At 41.9% G+C, this 16,579-nt stretch overlaps 1 protein-coding gene across 1 annotated transcript; it reads right to left on the bottom strand.

Moving 5' to 3' along the window:
- Nucleotides 1–300: 300 nt before the first annotated feature.
- LOC131244679 (uncharacterized) lies at nucleotides 301–16,293 on the bottom strand. Its single transcript, XM_058244159.1, has 5 exons — nucleotides 15,953–16,293; nucleotides 6,359–6,571; nucleotides 5,617–5,765; nucleotides 5,135–5,203; nucleotides 301–2,929 (listed from the first exon to the last, which is right to left on the bottom strand). The coding sequence occupies exons 1-5, from the start codon at nucleotides 16,139–16,141 to the stop codon at nucleotides 475–477; spliced, it is 3,075 nt and encodes a 1,024-aa protein (XP_058100142.1). The 5' UTR covers nucleotides 16,142–16,293; the 3' UTR covers nucleotides 301–474.
- Between the last annotated feature and the right edge of the window lie 286 nt (nucleotides 16,294–16,579).

The raw sequence follows: 16,579 nt of genomic DNA, 5'->3' as shown, positions 1-16,579 counted from the left end.
TCTCTCTCTCTCTCTCTCTCTCTCTCTCTCTCTCTCTCTCTCTCTCTCTCTCTCTCTCTCTCTCTCTCTCTCTCTCTGTGTAATATATGAGATCATTAAGAAAGAAAGTAGAGACGAAGAGGACAATTACCAAAGAGAAGAAGTATGAATGCTGCAGCTCCCATGTTCCAAGAAAACTCAAATTGAAACGTGAGGATTTCTTTCTATGCTGCCTGCCTAACATGCAGCTCTGATCTAATAGCACCTGGGCTGTACGGGTCTGATTGCATTTCCCATTTAAAGTTAGTGCTGGTCTGGGGATTTTAAAGAATCTCATCTAGATATTATCACCATTGCCATTAGGAAAAAAAAAAAAAACAAAGCTGTCTTTTACACCAATTACAACTCAAAAATATAAACAACATATATAAAACAATTCATGGTTTTTGTCTTTGTAGAGAGAGAGGGAGAGAGAGAGTGAGTGAGAGAGAGAGCTCAAGCTCTGGGACTGTCTGGAAGAGTCATCTCCTGAAAAACTCGAAGCCTGTTTCCCCGCCGTTTGGACCCACTTCCAATTGCCTGCAAGTAACTGTAGTCATCAACGTCGAATATCTTCGTCAATGTCGAAGAGTAGTCCGGCTTAGGATCCTGTTTCTGCTGTGGCTCAAAAGATAGAGATCTCCGTGCCGATGGGTTCCGATCAAGTCCCGCTGAAAACAGGCTCTTCCTCTGATGAGAAGAAGCATCATTATCTGTATTGGGTGTTGAGTACGGAGGAGTTTCGTTGGGTGTTGAGTACGGAGGAGTTTCAAGTCCTTCCTTCAGATTGACAGTCACAAGCTTCTGCTGTGAGAAATTGTAATCTTGCAGCAGCTCTTGATGCTTTTGTGGAGGTGGTAGCACCGAAGGTGATTGGATGGATGGGCGCGGGGGAATACATCTCATGATGTTGGCATTCAGATTCTCATCTGGAAACATGTCATTCCAGCTGTTGCCCCATTGAGAGATGGGCCTCGTCATCTGCTTTCCATCTGCCTCCAAATTTAACTTCGAAATTGCTAAAGCCTCTTCTTCTTCTTCTTCGTCAACCATTTCTGCCCATGTTTTACCGCAGCTGAAGGCTGATGGATGGTGGGCCACCTTCAGGTTTCCAGTGATAGAAGTCGAGAGCTTGTCTACTTCTTCCTCTTCTTCAACCATATCTGCCCATCTCCTACTGCCGATGACTGATACATCAGATTTGTGAGTCAAATTTCCATTAACAGAACCTGGAAAACGACCAATCATGTTTTGGGGTTCCAGTGTTCGTGAAATTCTGATGGCTAATGGTGATCCGACAACTTCAAAGGCCTGTTTCTCATTGCAATCCGCCTGTCTCCTACTGCCTATGACTGAAATGCCTGGCATGCAGTTTGAATTCCCAGCAGTGGAAGAAGCTGGCAAACCACCACTTGGCTTTTGAAATGCTGTACCTGCCTGTGGATTCACAACAAGCACTGGTTCAGATGGCCCACAGGGATTCAAATTATTGACAACATCCGGCCGTTTCTCTGCAGCACAATCTGCGCTTCTTCTGCCATTGCTATTGCAGGGAATGCCAGCTCTCCTTCTCCAATCTTCATCAACAGAAGGTGGCAAATGAGCAGCCGTGTATTGTTGAGGCAGGAGTTTAGAATTCGCTGGAAGTAGTACTGGCGAACTATTGGAAGATTGTGATTGGGTAATCGGCAGTTCTTGAGTTGGGTGATTCAAATTGCCTTGAACTGGAACAGGCAAATCATCAGCTCTCTGTCTCCAATCTCCATCAATGGAAGATTGTGTACTCAGCAGTTCTTGTGATGGATGTTTTGAGTTTCCTCGAGTCAGAACTGGCAAACCATCAGCTCCCCTCCAATTCCCAACAATGGCAGACTGCGAATGGGTCGTCCTTGGTGCTGGAATTGTGGTTTTCAGGTGCCCTCTAATCAGAATTGGAGAACTGTCTGCTATGCATTTCGTAGTAGGTAACTCAGTTGGCAGGTTGGAGTTCAGATTCTCATCTGCAAAACCTTCTTCCTCCACTCCGTTATTCCCAACCCATGGATAGGCTCCTGCATATAAACTTCCATCGTTTGAAGTCGGCAAACGATTCGGTGTATCGTAACTATTCATTTTCTCATCTGAAAACAATTGCTCTTCATCACTGTCATTTCCCCATCTGCTCCCACCGCTTCCAAGAACTCGATGATTCTGATTCTGATTAATGTAAGCGGATGAATCCAAATTTCCCATTACAGGAGGTGGTGAATGCAGCATTTTCCCATCATCACCATCATTTTCCCATCTCAGATTTCCAAAAACATTATCCGGAAATCTTATTTCTTCACCATAATCACCATCTCTCCATCTATTCCTGTTTCCAGAAGCTATTTTCCCGTGACTCTGGTTTCTGTTAATGGGCGCAGGGGAATTCAAAATCCCATTAAGGGCAGAACTGGATGAAGATCTTCGTATTTCTGTTTTTATCAGTTCTGTCTCTATTCCAGTTCCATGATTCTGATATCCGCTGATTGGTCCTGTGGAGTTCAGAATCCTGCTAAGGGTAGAACTGCAAGAAGACCATTGCATTTCTGCTTCCATCAGCTCCTTCTGGACTTGCAGTCCACAGTTCTTCTTTGCCCCACCAGAACCTGGGGAATTCAAGATTCCCGTAATAGAGGAAGCAGAAGAAGATCTCTGGATTTTTGTTCCTATCGCTCCATTCATCGACTGACACTCAAGACCTGCCAGCATTTCACATGCACGTTCAAAGGATTTCATATACGAATCCGGGCCACGCTTGTCTGAGTCCAAAGATGAAGGTTGGATCCTTTCAAGGAGAGATCTTGCTTCTGAAATTCTTCCTGTCTGCATCAAGCAAATGGCCAGATTGCATTGCTTGTTTTTATCTGGTTCTATGCATAGAGCTTTCCTGTGTGCACGAGATACTTACCATCGTTAGCATTCTTACATCCATTATCTATTAATTCAATTAGATGATAGTGAAAGTTCAGTTTCTTAAATGCTAAATAATCTGAAATCAACAGAGCAATTTGCTCAGCCCCACAACTGTACAGTGAGTGGGAGAAATGCAGAAAATCTCCCCCATCTGATCACAAGAAACAAAGTGAACTGGGCTTGAAAAGTTGATTCCATGAAGTTACACTTGCAAACCATGAATGGTCACAATCATCTGATAGGGGAGATGGTGGATCAAGGCCCATCCCATGGTGGGCTCAACAGATGAACAGTTTAGATACTTACCATCGTTAGCATAGAGCTTTCCTGTGTGCACGAGATACTTACCATCGTTAGCATTCTTACATCCATTATCTATTAATTCAATTAGATGATAGTGAAAGTTCAGTTTTTTAAATGGTAAATAATCTGAAATCAACAGAGCAATTTGCTCAGCCCCACAACTGTACAGTGAGTGGGAGAAATGCAGAAAATCTCCCCCATCTGATCACAAGAAACAAAGTGAACTGGGCTTGAAAAGTCGATTCCATGAAGTTACACTTGCAAACCATGAATGGTCACAATCATCTGATAGGGGAGATGGTGGATCAAGGCCCATCCCATGGTGGGCTCAACAGATGGACAGTTTAGATTAGGTGCTTCCTTTGTCATTGCTGAGTCAAATAGGGGGGAAAAAAGGCAAAAGAAAAGGAAGAAAGAAGATGTGGTTTCTTTTGGTTGAGCAGGAAATGTGCAACGGTCCACAGTCCACAGGAAAACTAATAATGATCGGATGGTCAAAATCATCAAATCGCCATGAATTAAATGTCAACACAAATTTTGGCTTATGATGCAGGCGCATGGTCGCCTGATTGATCAACAGTCATCTCCACAACATCGGCCATTTGTATGCTTTCAACAGTTATCGCCTTACACATTGGCCATCTTTACAGCGGGGAATGGACACCGCACACACCCCATAGAACTTAAGCAAACTCCATCATATAATTTCTCATAATAGAGCACTTCTGCTACCTACTTGGAGATCTAACTTTTGGTATATAGCACCCCACTTTTTGGCTTCTGACCCAGCCACGTGGTGGCCCATGAGATCAATGGTCATCAGAAAAATGCTGACCATGTGTATGGTGGTGGCTCCCCTATGATTGATGTTCTCTAAGGTTGAGTTCAGAAGTTGCTATATTTGAACTGAGCAGAATAGCCTCAATGTCCAGTGGGTTTGTTTTTTTTTTTCAAATATCAGCAATAGTAATATTTCGTTACATACACTAGCAAGGAGGAATTATAGGATTCTCAACCCTAGGCTGTACAAACACTACTATGTGATCTATCCAATGGCCATTCCCACCTTTTGGCTTCTGACCCAGCCACATGGTGACCCATGAGATCAATGGTCATCAGAAACATGCTGACCATGTGTATGGTGGGTCCCCTGTGCCTTAATGTCCAGCAATTATTTATTTATTTATTTATTTGAATATCAGCAATACTAATATTACAAACACTACAGAGGAGGAATTATAGGATTCTCGACCTGAGGCTGTATAAACACTACTATGTAATCTATCCAATGGCCATTCCCCTCTGGTTTTCAGTTCTTGGCAAGTGAGGTTCATGGTTCAGTTATCCAAGCCATTGGTCTGTTGTGCCTCACTGTCCATGGACCATACCTCGAAATTATCCTGGACAATGCAATCTTAGCTTTCGATTTGTGACCCACAAATAAGCAGATGAAGAGAGAAATACAGCAGCAGTCCACATTCAACTGCAAAACAGCCCAAAGATTGCTGGCTAGGATCTTCCAACTTGGGGAGAGTTTTGGGTGGGACCCACCCACAGTTGAATGCAACATACCAATGGTCTGGATAACTGAACCATGGGCTCCTCTTGTCACAACTGAAGACCCAGGTAATGCACAAAGCCTCAGGTACTGCAGTTGTGCCATGAGTGCTAGCATTCTGCTATAACCACAACCACAATGGGTAACGAATATGGTATTACTGCTACCACAACTATCACTACAACAAAAATGAAACAACAATGATCTTGAGGTCATTTTTGGCATTACCATGATTTTTCTTCTTCTTCTTCTCCTTTTTTTTTTTTTTTTTGAGGGAGAGAGAGAGAGTATTGAGGGAGAGAGAATAGAACAAGGTACCTGTAGAGTGCTTCTGCAGTGTGGTACTTCTCTTGTTGAATATAAGCCCAGGCCAAATTCCCTAGCAACCTGTCCACCGAATAAATGATCATACATGAATCAAACTGAATTTAAGTGATATTATTCATAGTATATATGGTGGTATCCATTCAGAATTCTCAGTGAGTAGTCCTTTGTGGGACTTCATGTGGCCCAGCTGTGATTGGGGTGGATGGTGAGAAGGGGCCCACTGTGGATTTTACATTGATCCAAAATCACCCAAAAATCGACCCTACTGTGGATTACATTGATCCAAAAGCACCCAAAAATCGACGAGGGGCCAGAAAAATATGTTTAGTCTTACCATCCATTTTTAAGGCCCTCATTGGGATTGGCTATGATCAACCATAAAGGTGATTTTGGGGTCACGTGTAACATATGGTGGAGTGCACAGTACTCTCACTTGATCACACATGCGCGCACAGTGCAAATTTCCTACTTACCTCGCTCTCTCTTGATCAATTGAAACATGAAACTTCTTCCCTTGAGATCGAGCGATCTTCGTCTTCTTCCCTCCAAATGCAAGACCATCTTCAATGAGCTTCAATTTGTGTTCCAGAAGTACAATCTGTTCATCGACCCTATTACATCTCTGCACATCCAGACCTACATACATAAATACCAAGCATGCATATGTATGGACATAAATACACAGTAATCTATCCATCAAAAGGATGGTTCACGTACAATCAGTGACCTCTCATCACTCCCTTTTTTCACAAGGGAAATGGTTGTTTGATCCATTGGTTAGATGTGTCCGCTTCCATTGGATGGGTTGGATAAACGGATAGGGAAGATATTAGGGCATGGCCCACTAGACAATGGCTTAGGTTACCAGAAGGTAGGCCCCACTAGTACCATTGAGGAGTTACAAAAAATAAAAATCAGAGACACTTGCATAATATTTTGATAGAGAAACATACGTGCATGTACATGTGCCAGTGTGCATCTTGTGTAAGAACTCGAGACATCTATTAGACGGTTCTTACTATAAAAAACAAATGGCATTCAAGAGTTTCAACGTAAGGTCATGGGTTCAAGTACCCATTGTGGTGAAAAGCAACTGTGGTGTGAGAATGTGTGGTGTGAGTGCGTGTGACAAAAAAAAAAAACTAATGGCATTCAAGCAATTGTGACAATTATCAAAATAAGATAAGCTACTAATGTTAGAAAGATAGGGGTTACCTTGTAGAGGTCAAGAAGGACATTGTCAAGAGACTCTTGAGCATCAGTGGAGCACAAATGACGGAAAGATTTGACAGCCTCGATTGCCTCTTCAGCTCGATCCACCTGTTTCATTACGATCGCCATGTCTTTTAAGGCACTGTTGACTCGATCGCCGATGTTTATTGCAGCCCAGAATAGCGAAATGGCCTTGTTCGGATCCTTGTCTACCAACTGTAACAAAGAGAAACGACTGTTGTGTAAGATAATGATAAATTTCAAATAAAGAAAGAAAGAAAATGAAAAAAATCCACAATGAACCCCATTGTGGATGGATCATTAATTGGAAATCAAATTCATTGGCCAATCATGACCATCCAATATAGCATGTCAAATGTAGACTAACAAATTTGTGATTCATGGTTAGGATTGTCACACCATGTGTGAATTTTGCAATGTGGTCCACCTAGATTAGGGCCCATGATTCAGGTAGTTAGGATTGACATACATCTATGCCATGTGCACGGCCCATGAGAAGCCATAATATAGTAAAAGGCTACTCTGTCCAAAAGAGCATAAGAGTATCGATGAGTTGTATCACCATTAGGCATTACAGCTCAAACATGGGTACCAACCAAAAATCTAAAAGTAATGTGATTAATCAATGAGGTACTTGAAATGAAAGGATTTTGAAGTTAGTATGATACTGAACTAGAACCATTCAATTTTCCAATATATGAAAATTAATGACGCCAACAATTGATGAAGCTGAGATGAAGAACTTGAAACGGTGAGCAAAATGAAATATGACTAATCGGTGAAGAAGAAGCTGAATAAACAGACACAACAGTCATTCTCAATTTTCCAGATTCATAAAAATGTTTTAGCTAGTGAAAAATTACAAAAAATTTCATCAATCACAGAAACTCCCGGGTCATTACTGGAAGATAAAAGGGGTTGTACGGAGATTCTACTAAATTCTAAGGCTGCTCGGGTTTCCAATGTTGTTAATGAAAACCTAAATCACATACAAATAATTCAATTGAGAAAATGGCTAAAACAATACAATAGTAAACTACTATAGTTAACCTTCGTGGTATTCATATTGAGCGGTCTTGGCTAAATAATGTAATTGCGCGGTCTTGGCCAAATAATGCAATTGCTTTACTTCCAAGCCAGGCTTGAAATGAACCAAACTCCATTGTTGAGGGCTCCTTCGTTATGACATATCATAACATGGAGCAGCAAGGTGGCACTCATCATCAATTCAAAAGAAGGAAAAAAAGAAGAAAGAACAGAACTCACCAACGCCAATGGGAGGAGTTATATTCAAAATACATAAACGGAAAGAGCGAAATATTTTATGTTATGTGGATGAGAGCAAAGAATGGAAATGGCACCCATCAATTCAAACAAAGAATTAGAAGCAATTGCTTTACTTCCAAGCTAGGCTTGAAAGGAACCAAACTCCATTGTTGAGGGCTACTTCTTTGTTATGAATACTGAATCTTTGGAAATTTGATTCCATCATGTGTCTAAACGCACCCGAAAAAGAGAAGAAATTTGAATTCATGAAAACACATCATAACATCGTGCAGCAAGGTGGCACTCATCATCAATTCAAAAGAAGAAAAAAAAAGAAGAAGAAGAAGAAGAAAGAACAGAACTCGCCATCACCAATGGGAGGAGTCATATTCAAAATACATAAACGGAAAGAGAGAAATATTCTATGTTATGTGGATGAGAGCAAAGAATGGAAATGGCACCCATCAATTCATGTAGGGATTGTTATTGGCTTTGCTTAGACAGGAAGATAGGATTTCTCAATTGTTGTTGTTGTACCATCCACAACAGGAAGGATGTTGTTGGCTTCAGCCAGTCACATAGAGAGAGAAGCTGCTGGAATTTTTCTTTTGCAAAAGAAGCTGCTGGAATTGATTTTTTATTTCATTGCATAAAACGGATGCGGGGAAGCTAATTTGTAGGCATTTGGAGTCATTGTGAAATTACAAAAATTTCCAATCTTTCAAGGGTCATGTAACAGAACTTGGGAATTCCAAAAGCTTGAAACGGTGGAGGCTGGAAGATTCTTCTGGAAACGTATCAACGGTCCAAATTTCAGGGATTCTTTCAAGGGTCTAGATGACAGGGTAGTCCAAACATCTGTTTGGGTTTGACGTTCCCAACACTCCCCTTCAAACCAAAACAGGCTTCATTCCAAGCATCGATCTAAGTTTCTTGAATGTATCAGTCGACAATGCTTTGGTGAAGATGTCCGCCACTTGTTTAGTAGTATGACAGTACTCTAGCATCACTGATTTCTGCTTCACTTGATCTCTCAGGAAATGATACCTTGTATCAATGTGCTTGCTCCTTCCATGCTGCACTGGATTTTTTGCAAGCTCAATTGCCGACTTGTTGTCCACGTATATGACAATGCATTCTTCCTATGAATGCTTTAGTTCCTTTAGCATATTCCTTAGTCATATTGCCTCGCATACAGTGGACGAAGAAGCTACTACATACTTGACTTCACATGTAGACAACGCTACCATACTCTACTTCTTTGAGTTCTATGTGAAGTTGTCGATCCAAGATAGAAAGTAGCCTGTGGTACTCTTTCTTTCGTCTTGGTCACCACCCCAATCACTATCAAAATATCCATACAGAATCGCCTCATCATTATATGGATAAAAGAGACTGATTTCAAAAGTCTCTTTAATATACCAAAGAATTCTTTTCACAGCTAGCCAGTGTGACTCTTTTGGCGCTTCCATATAGCGGCTTAGAAGCCCAACACTATAGACTATATCTGGCCTAGTGATTGTGAGGTACCTTCGGCTTCCAATTAGGCTCTTGAATAAAGTTGAGTCAACGTTTCTTCCTTCCCCATCTTTTGTGAGCTTCAAGCCTGTTGCAACAAAGGTATTCACAGCTTTACAGTCGATCAGTTGAAACTTCTTAAGAAGTTCTTTTGCGTACTTCTTTTGTGATATATAGATGCCGCCGACTTGTTGTTTCACTTCGATGCCCAAGAAAAAGGACATCAATCCACCATCAGTCCATCTCGAACTCATTGAACATCAATCCACCATCAATCCACCATCAGTCCATCTCGAACTCATTGAACATAGCCTGCTTGAATTCTTCAAACATCGCCTGGCTGTTTCTTGTGAACAGCAGATCATCAACATATAAACAAGTTATAAACATATCGTCATGGGCATTCTTTTTTATGTAGACGGCATGCTCATACAGACATTTGACGAAACTATTCTCTTAAAGATAGTTGTCAATCCGTGCATTCCAAAGCCTTAAGGCTAGTCAACGTAGACTTCTTCTTCGAGTATTCCATTTAAAAATGCAGATTTCACATCCAGTTGGTAGATCATCCAACTGTGATTAGTTGCAAGGGAGATAATCATCCTCACAGTGTCAAGGCGAGCAACTGGGGCAAAAACTTCTTCATAGTCTACCCCATATTTTTGTTTATAACCCTTTGCTACGAGCCTTGCCTTATATCATTCAATCTTACCATCGGCATTCTGCTTGATTTTATACACCCATTTGAGACCAATGGTCCTCTGGCCTTTAGGGAGTGAGATCGGCTTTCGTGCGTGATTCCTCTCGATAGCATGAATCTCTTCTTCCATAGCCTTTATCCAACATTCTTCATTCACGGCTTCCTCGAATGTGAGAGGCTTATGGTCTGCATACAGGCAGAGCAAATTCACTTCCTCAGTTTCTGCGTAGATCTCATTGAGGCTTCTCATTTTGATAGGAGCCAAGGGTGAAGGAGAAGTAGATGAAGATGTGTTGGCATGTGGGTGTCTACCCCTGATTAACATTACTCTCTTCTTCGGCCTCAACCTGACTTTCTTTGGCTGAATCTTCTTGGTTCCACTTTCAGGCTTCTTCCTCGCAAAACACTACATCTCTACTTACCACACCACCTTATTAGTTAGTGGGTTGTAGAGCTTATATGCCTTTAACTCTTCACTGTAGCCGATGAAGATACACTCCTTTAACTCTTCACAGTAGCCGATGAAGATACACTTCTCGCCACGATCATCAAGTTTTTTTCTTCTTACTTCTGGAACTTGAGCATAAGAAAACCAAAGATTTTAAGGTGCGCCACGCTCGGCTTGTAGCCGCTCCATGACTCCTGTGGTGTCATGAACCTGACACTCTTAGTGGGGCACCAATTAAGCAGATATGCAGTACATGCAACTGCCTCTCCCCAAAAGCTCTTCGATAGGCCTTTCTCCTTCAACATGGTCCTCATCATGTCGAGGATGGTGCGGTTCTTCCGTTCTGCAATTCCATTCTGTTGTGGCGTGTAAGCTGCAGTGTGTTGCTGCTTAATGTCATGTTTCTTGCAATATTCTCGAAAAACATTCAAGGTGTACTCCCCACCTCTATCAGATCTGAGGACCTTGATTTTGTACCCACTTTCATTTTCAACTTGGGCTTTGAAATTTTTAAAGATAGAAAAGGCTGCAAACTTTTCTTTAATGCAGAATAACCAGAGTTTTCTATTGTAATCATCAATGAGGGTAATGAGATATCTGTTACCTTGAAGAGATGCTGTCTCCATGGGTCCACAAATATCAGTGTGAACCAATTGCAATGGCTCCTTTGCTCTTCGGGATACTCCAACTGGAAAGAAGTTCCTTTGCTGCTTGCCAAGTGTGCACGCATCACACACATGTTCTGAAGCTTCAATAGCAGGCAATCCATGCACCATGCTTGATGAGAACAGGAGCTTAAGGCCATTAAAGTTCAAATGGTCAGAGCGAAGATGCCACTTCCATGATTCATTATTGGCACGTCCATAAAGACACTTCTCAAGCCTTGTGTTTATATGGGTGGGAACATTCAATTTTTCGCCATTTGGACCCATGCCACATGTCTACCGCATGCATCTTTTAATGACATAGCGGAGTTCTCCATGTGTATCACATACCCCTTTTCAAGTAATTAGCCGATGCTGAGGATGTTACTTTTCATGTTGGGTACGTAATATGCATTAGAGATGAATTGTGGCTCATTATTTTTCTGGTAAATTTTTATACCTTTACTTTTCACCGGAGTTTTTGATGAGTATCCGAATGTGACATCGCCATGAACTCCTTCTGTGAGTTCCATAAAGAGCTTTTTGTGGCCGCATATGTGATTGCTTACACCTGTGTCAAGATACCCCTTTTTCACGTAATTGGTCGATGCCCCTTTTAATGACATAGTTGAGTTCTCCATGTGTATCACATACCCTTTTTCATATAATTGGCCGATGCTGAAGATGTTACTTTTCATGTTAGGTAACGTAAATATACATTAAAGATGAATCGTGGCTCACCATTTTTCATCAGAGTTTTTGATGAGTCTCCGAACGTCACATCGCCATGAACTCCTTATGTGAGTTCCATAAAGAGCTTTTTGTTGCCGCATATGTGATTGCTTGCACCCGTGTCAAGATACCACACATTTGACTGATCCCAGCCTTTTTCTTGTGCAAGGAAGAGTTTGGTTCTTTCCTCGTCATGATTTGATTGCTTGCACTCGTGTCAAGATGCTTTGTCATACCACTGGCTTGCTCCAACAATTTGATGCATAATGGCCAAACTTGTTGCAATTTTGACACTGAATATTTTTCATATTTCCACAACCTCGTGTAAATCGGCCTCTACCATTTCCCCTACCACGGGAATTGGTCAAATTTTGTTGATTTTGTGGATTGTTTGGATTATATCTATGCCCTCCTCCTCTTGCACGATTGTCAGTGCCATGGCCCACACGATGTGTATGGCCACCTCTTTATTCATTCAGAGTCAGCATAGACTAAGGCATGTTCAAACATCGTTCCTACATTCCTTTGCATTCGTTGCTCATGCACTTGCAACAATCCCATCAACTCTTCAATGAACAGTTTTTCCAAGTTCTTTGATTCTTCGATCGCCACAACCACGTGCTCAAACTTGGTTATAAGAGATCGCAATGCCTTTTCCATGACACGTATGTCTTCAACTTTTTCACCATTTCTTTTTAAATTGTTAATAATAACAAGTAGATGTGAGAAGTAGTCAGAAATACTTTCACCTTCTTCATATGCGCCGCCTCGAACTCAGCTCTTAGTGTTTGAAGGCGAATCCGCTTCACTCGATCAACACCTTTGAAGATGGTGCTAAGGGTATCCCAAGCTTGCTTGCTTGATGTCGCTTCGGTGATCTTTTCAAAGGTTGAATCATTCAACCCTTGATAGATAAGGAATAGGGCCTTCTTGTCTTTCTTCCTTTGATCTTTGAGGGTGGCCTTTTGCTCATTGGTATAGGCCGCTTCTTGCTCCGTCGTGGGTTCTACATACCCATTGGTGATGATCTCCCATATTTCCACGACCTCGTGTAAATCGGCCTCTACCATTTCCCCTACCACGGGAATTGGTCAAATTTTGTTGATTTTGTGGATTGTTTGGATTATATCTACGCCCTCTTCCTCTTGCACGATTGTCAGTGCCATGGCCCACACGATGTGTATGGCCACCTCTTTATTCATTTAGAGTCAGCATAGACTAAGGCATGTTCAAGCATCGTTCCTGCATTCCTTTGCATTCGTTGCTCATGCACTTGTAACAATCCCATCAACTCTTCAATGAACAGTTTTTCCAAGTTCTTTGATTCTTCGATCGCCACAACCACTTGCTCAAACTTGATTGTAAGAGATCGCAATGCCTTTTCCATGACACATATGTCTTCAACTTTTTCACCATTTCTTTTTAAATTGTTAATAATAACAAGTAGATGTGAGAAGTAGTCAGAAATACATTCACCTTCTTCATATGCGCCGCCTCGAACTCGGCTCTTAGTGTTTGAAGGCGAACCCGCTTCACTCGATCAACACCTTTGAAGATGGTGCTAAGGGTATCCCAAGCTTGCTTGCTTGATGTCGCTTCGGTGATCTTTTCAAAGGTTGAATCATTCAACCCTTGATAGATAAGGAATAGGGCCTTCTTGTCTTTCTTCCTTTGATCTTTGAGGGTGGCTTTTTGCTCATTGGTATAGGCTGCTTCTTGCTCCGTCGTGGGTTCTACATACCCATCGGTGATGATCTCCCATAGATCTTGAGATCCTAACAAGGCTTTCATTTAGATGCACCAATTTTCGTAGTTGTCCTTAAATAACTTGGATATTTGAGGCAGTATTGTATTTGTCATTTTAAAATATTTCAATCCAAATAAATATTTGAATGATATATGCTGTTAGAACTTGCAAGAGTTTAAAGAACATCCACCACTGCTTCTATTGGAAGATGCTGAGACAGATAATGATGGGGAAAATGACGAAGAAAAATTCAGCTTCCTCACGGCTGAAAATTTTTGTTGTTTGTTGGGTATTTCATACCCAAAACAAGGAGGAGAAGTTGCTGGTGCAGGTGACGTTTTTGCCGTCAAAGCTTTTGATCAGACGCTGCTGTGACAGCAGAATCTGGACAGTTTTGAGAATTGTTTGCAAGTGAAATAGTGATGGGAAAAATGATGAAGAAAAATTCAGCCCGCTTCTCACGGCTGAAAATTTTTGTTGTTTGTTGGGTATTTCATACCCAAAACAAGGAGGAGAAGTTGCTGGTGCAGGTGACGTTTTTGCCGTCAAAGCTTTTGATCAGACGCTGCTGTGACAGCAGAATCTGGACAGTTTTGAGAATTGTTTGCAAGTGAAATAGTGATGGGAAAAATGATGAAGAAAAATTCAGCCCGCTTCTCACGGCTGAAAATTTTTGTTGTTTGTTGGGTATTTGTTGTTTGTTGGGTATTTCAGACCCAAAACAAGGAGTAGAAGTTGCTAGTGCAGGTGATATTCTTGTTGTCAAAGCTCAAAGATCAGACGCTGCTGTCACAGCAGAATCTGGACAGTTTTGAGAATTGTTTGCAGGTGAAGGCTGTTGCTCGTTTGGAAGGGGACCCGCTTCTGATGAGGCCCAAAGATCAAAAGCTCTGATACCAATTTGTAGGGACTGTTATTGGCTTTGCTTAGACAGGAAGATTGGATTTCTCAATTGCTGCTGTTGTACCATGCACAACAGGAAGGAAGCTTTGCTTAGATAGGAAGATTGGATTTCTTAAGTGCTGCTGATGTACCATGCACAACAGGAAGGATGTTGCTGGCTTCAGCCAGTCACATAGAGAGAGAAGCTGCTGAAAATTTTCTTTTGCAAAAGAAGCTGCTGGAATTGATTTTTTTATTTCATTGCATAAAACGGATGCGGGGAAGTTAATTTATAGGCATTTGGAGTCATTGTGAAATCACAAAAATGTCCAATCTAGATGCATCTAGCATTGATTAGGTGCATGTAACAGAACTTGGGAATTCCAAAAGCTTGAAACGGTGGAGGCTGAAAGATTCTTCGGGAAACGTATCAACAGTCCAGATTTCAGGGATTCTTTCAAGGGTCTAGATGGCAAGGTAGTCCAAATGTCTGTTTGGGTTTGACGTTTCCAACAATTCAAACAAAGAATTAGAAGAAGAAAAGAGAAATGTCATAAATTGATAAAACCCATGAAGAAATCAAAACAAAAATAACAAGATTCATAAACAATATTTTAGCTAGAAGTGATAGTCTACAATAAAAAAAAACAACCAAGAACACTCCTGCCCATCCAATTGCTAGAACTATGAAGTGTCCATTTCCACACAAACAATCAGATGGCTTGCGTTGTTTTATGGGGAAAATAATGGGCCGATCACCCACCCATGTGGGCCCACCAGATGAAAAATCTAGATCGCTGAGAGATGGGATCCGCCTGCACTCGGTTGGGCAGGATATTACAATGGGGCAAGCTTCGAACCCGTCTCCCATCTGCAGTGGGGTCCACCAAAAGAATGATCTTGGCCACGGAAAGGCGGAACCGACATCTAAATGGCTACCCCAGTAAAGGAGAAAACCTCTCTCAAAATCAACCACAAGAATCACTGAAACTATGAAATTAAAACAAAAGAACCCAAGATTTCCCAAGAGAGATGAGTTACAAAACAAACAAAAGGAAAAAAAAAAAAACAAGTAGAAAACTCGATCACTGAACATGGGCCCCACTGTGTCTGGGATTGTTTGATGGGAGAAATGATGGGTCCATTGATCATCCATGGGGTGACCCTGCAGGGTGGGGCCCACATGCACAGATCATTGGATAGTGGAGTTGGGCCTCTCTACCAAATGCCAACCTCAGTAAAGGAGAAATCTCTCTCAAAATCAGTCATGATGAAAATATGAAACCAAACAACAGAAATCAAGATGGTAACCCCTCCTGCATACGAACAATTTGGATCACCAAGAGGCATGGCCCACCTGTAATCAGATGGACAGCACCATTTGACAGAGGACACTCTCAGTGCCTCACCCCTCTGGAATGGGGCTCCATTAAGATGGATGGTGTTCGTCACCAAAAGGTGGGCCCCACCTCTACCAAAAGCTGACCCCAGTAAAGGAGAAAGATCAATCACAAGAACCATCGAAAAAGATACAAAATCGAACAAAAGAATCCACAATTCACCATGAAAATGGGAAAGATAGCTAAAAACAGAACGCATGAAAAAAAAAAATTCCAAGAAGAGGGGATCAATCGTTCACCTGAACATGTTTTGCCCTCACATATGGCGAATCTCCAGTGGGAAGCTTGTGAATGGCGTGGAAAGAATCCATCCTTGTCGGCACCTGCTTTTCCATGTCCTTTGACGGTGTAGATGGCCCCAATTTCCACGTCCTGGCCTGCGGGAGCTCTTTACCAGCCAGCATCTTCCGGTCCCCACTGCGCCACATTCTCAAGGTGGCGCTGGAAATCCGCCTCTGGTGAGGAATCCGGTTGACCCTTTTTTTCACCTGGCGTAAAACTGCCTTTTCTTGCCAGAGAAATGGAAAAATAGATAGATAGATAGATAGAGAGAGAGACAGAGAAAGAGAGAGAGAGAGAGAGAGAGAGAGAGAGAGAGAGAGAGAGAGAGGTGTTGAATGAGAATCGGAGAAGGGAAGGGTCTCTTGCTTTGAGAGAGAGCGAGAGAGAGAGATGGGTGTTGAATGAGAACTGGAGAAGGAAAGGGTTTCTTGCTTTTTTTCTTGGAAGAGAGAGAGAGAAGGGAGGGAAGGGGAGAGCCGTTATAAACTAGCCGTTGGGCCGGTCGTCAAGACACTTCAGATTCTATCACGTGACTCTCACGTGCCAGTTTTAGGAACGGTAGGGCCGCTCATCGGTACGTGTGA

This window comes from Magnolia sinica, chromosome 1 (assembly GCF_029962835.1).
Source record: "Magnolia sinica isolate HGM2019 chromosome 1, MsV1, whole genome shotgun sequence".
Taxonomy (NCBI): Eukaryota; Viridiplantae; Streptophyta; class Magnoliopsida; order Magnoliales; family Magnoliaceae; genus Magnolia; species Magnolia sinica.
This window is presented reverse-complemented; position numbering and strand designations above follow the sequence as displayed.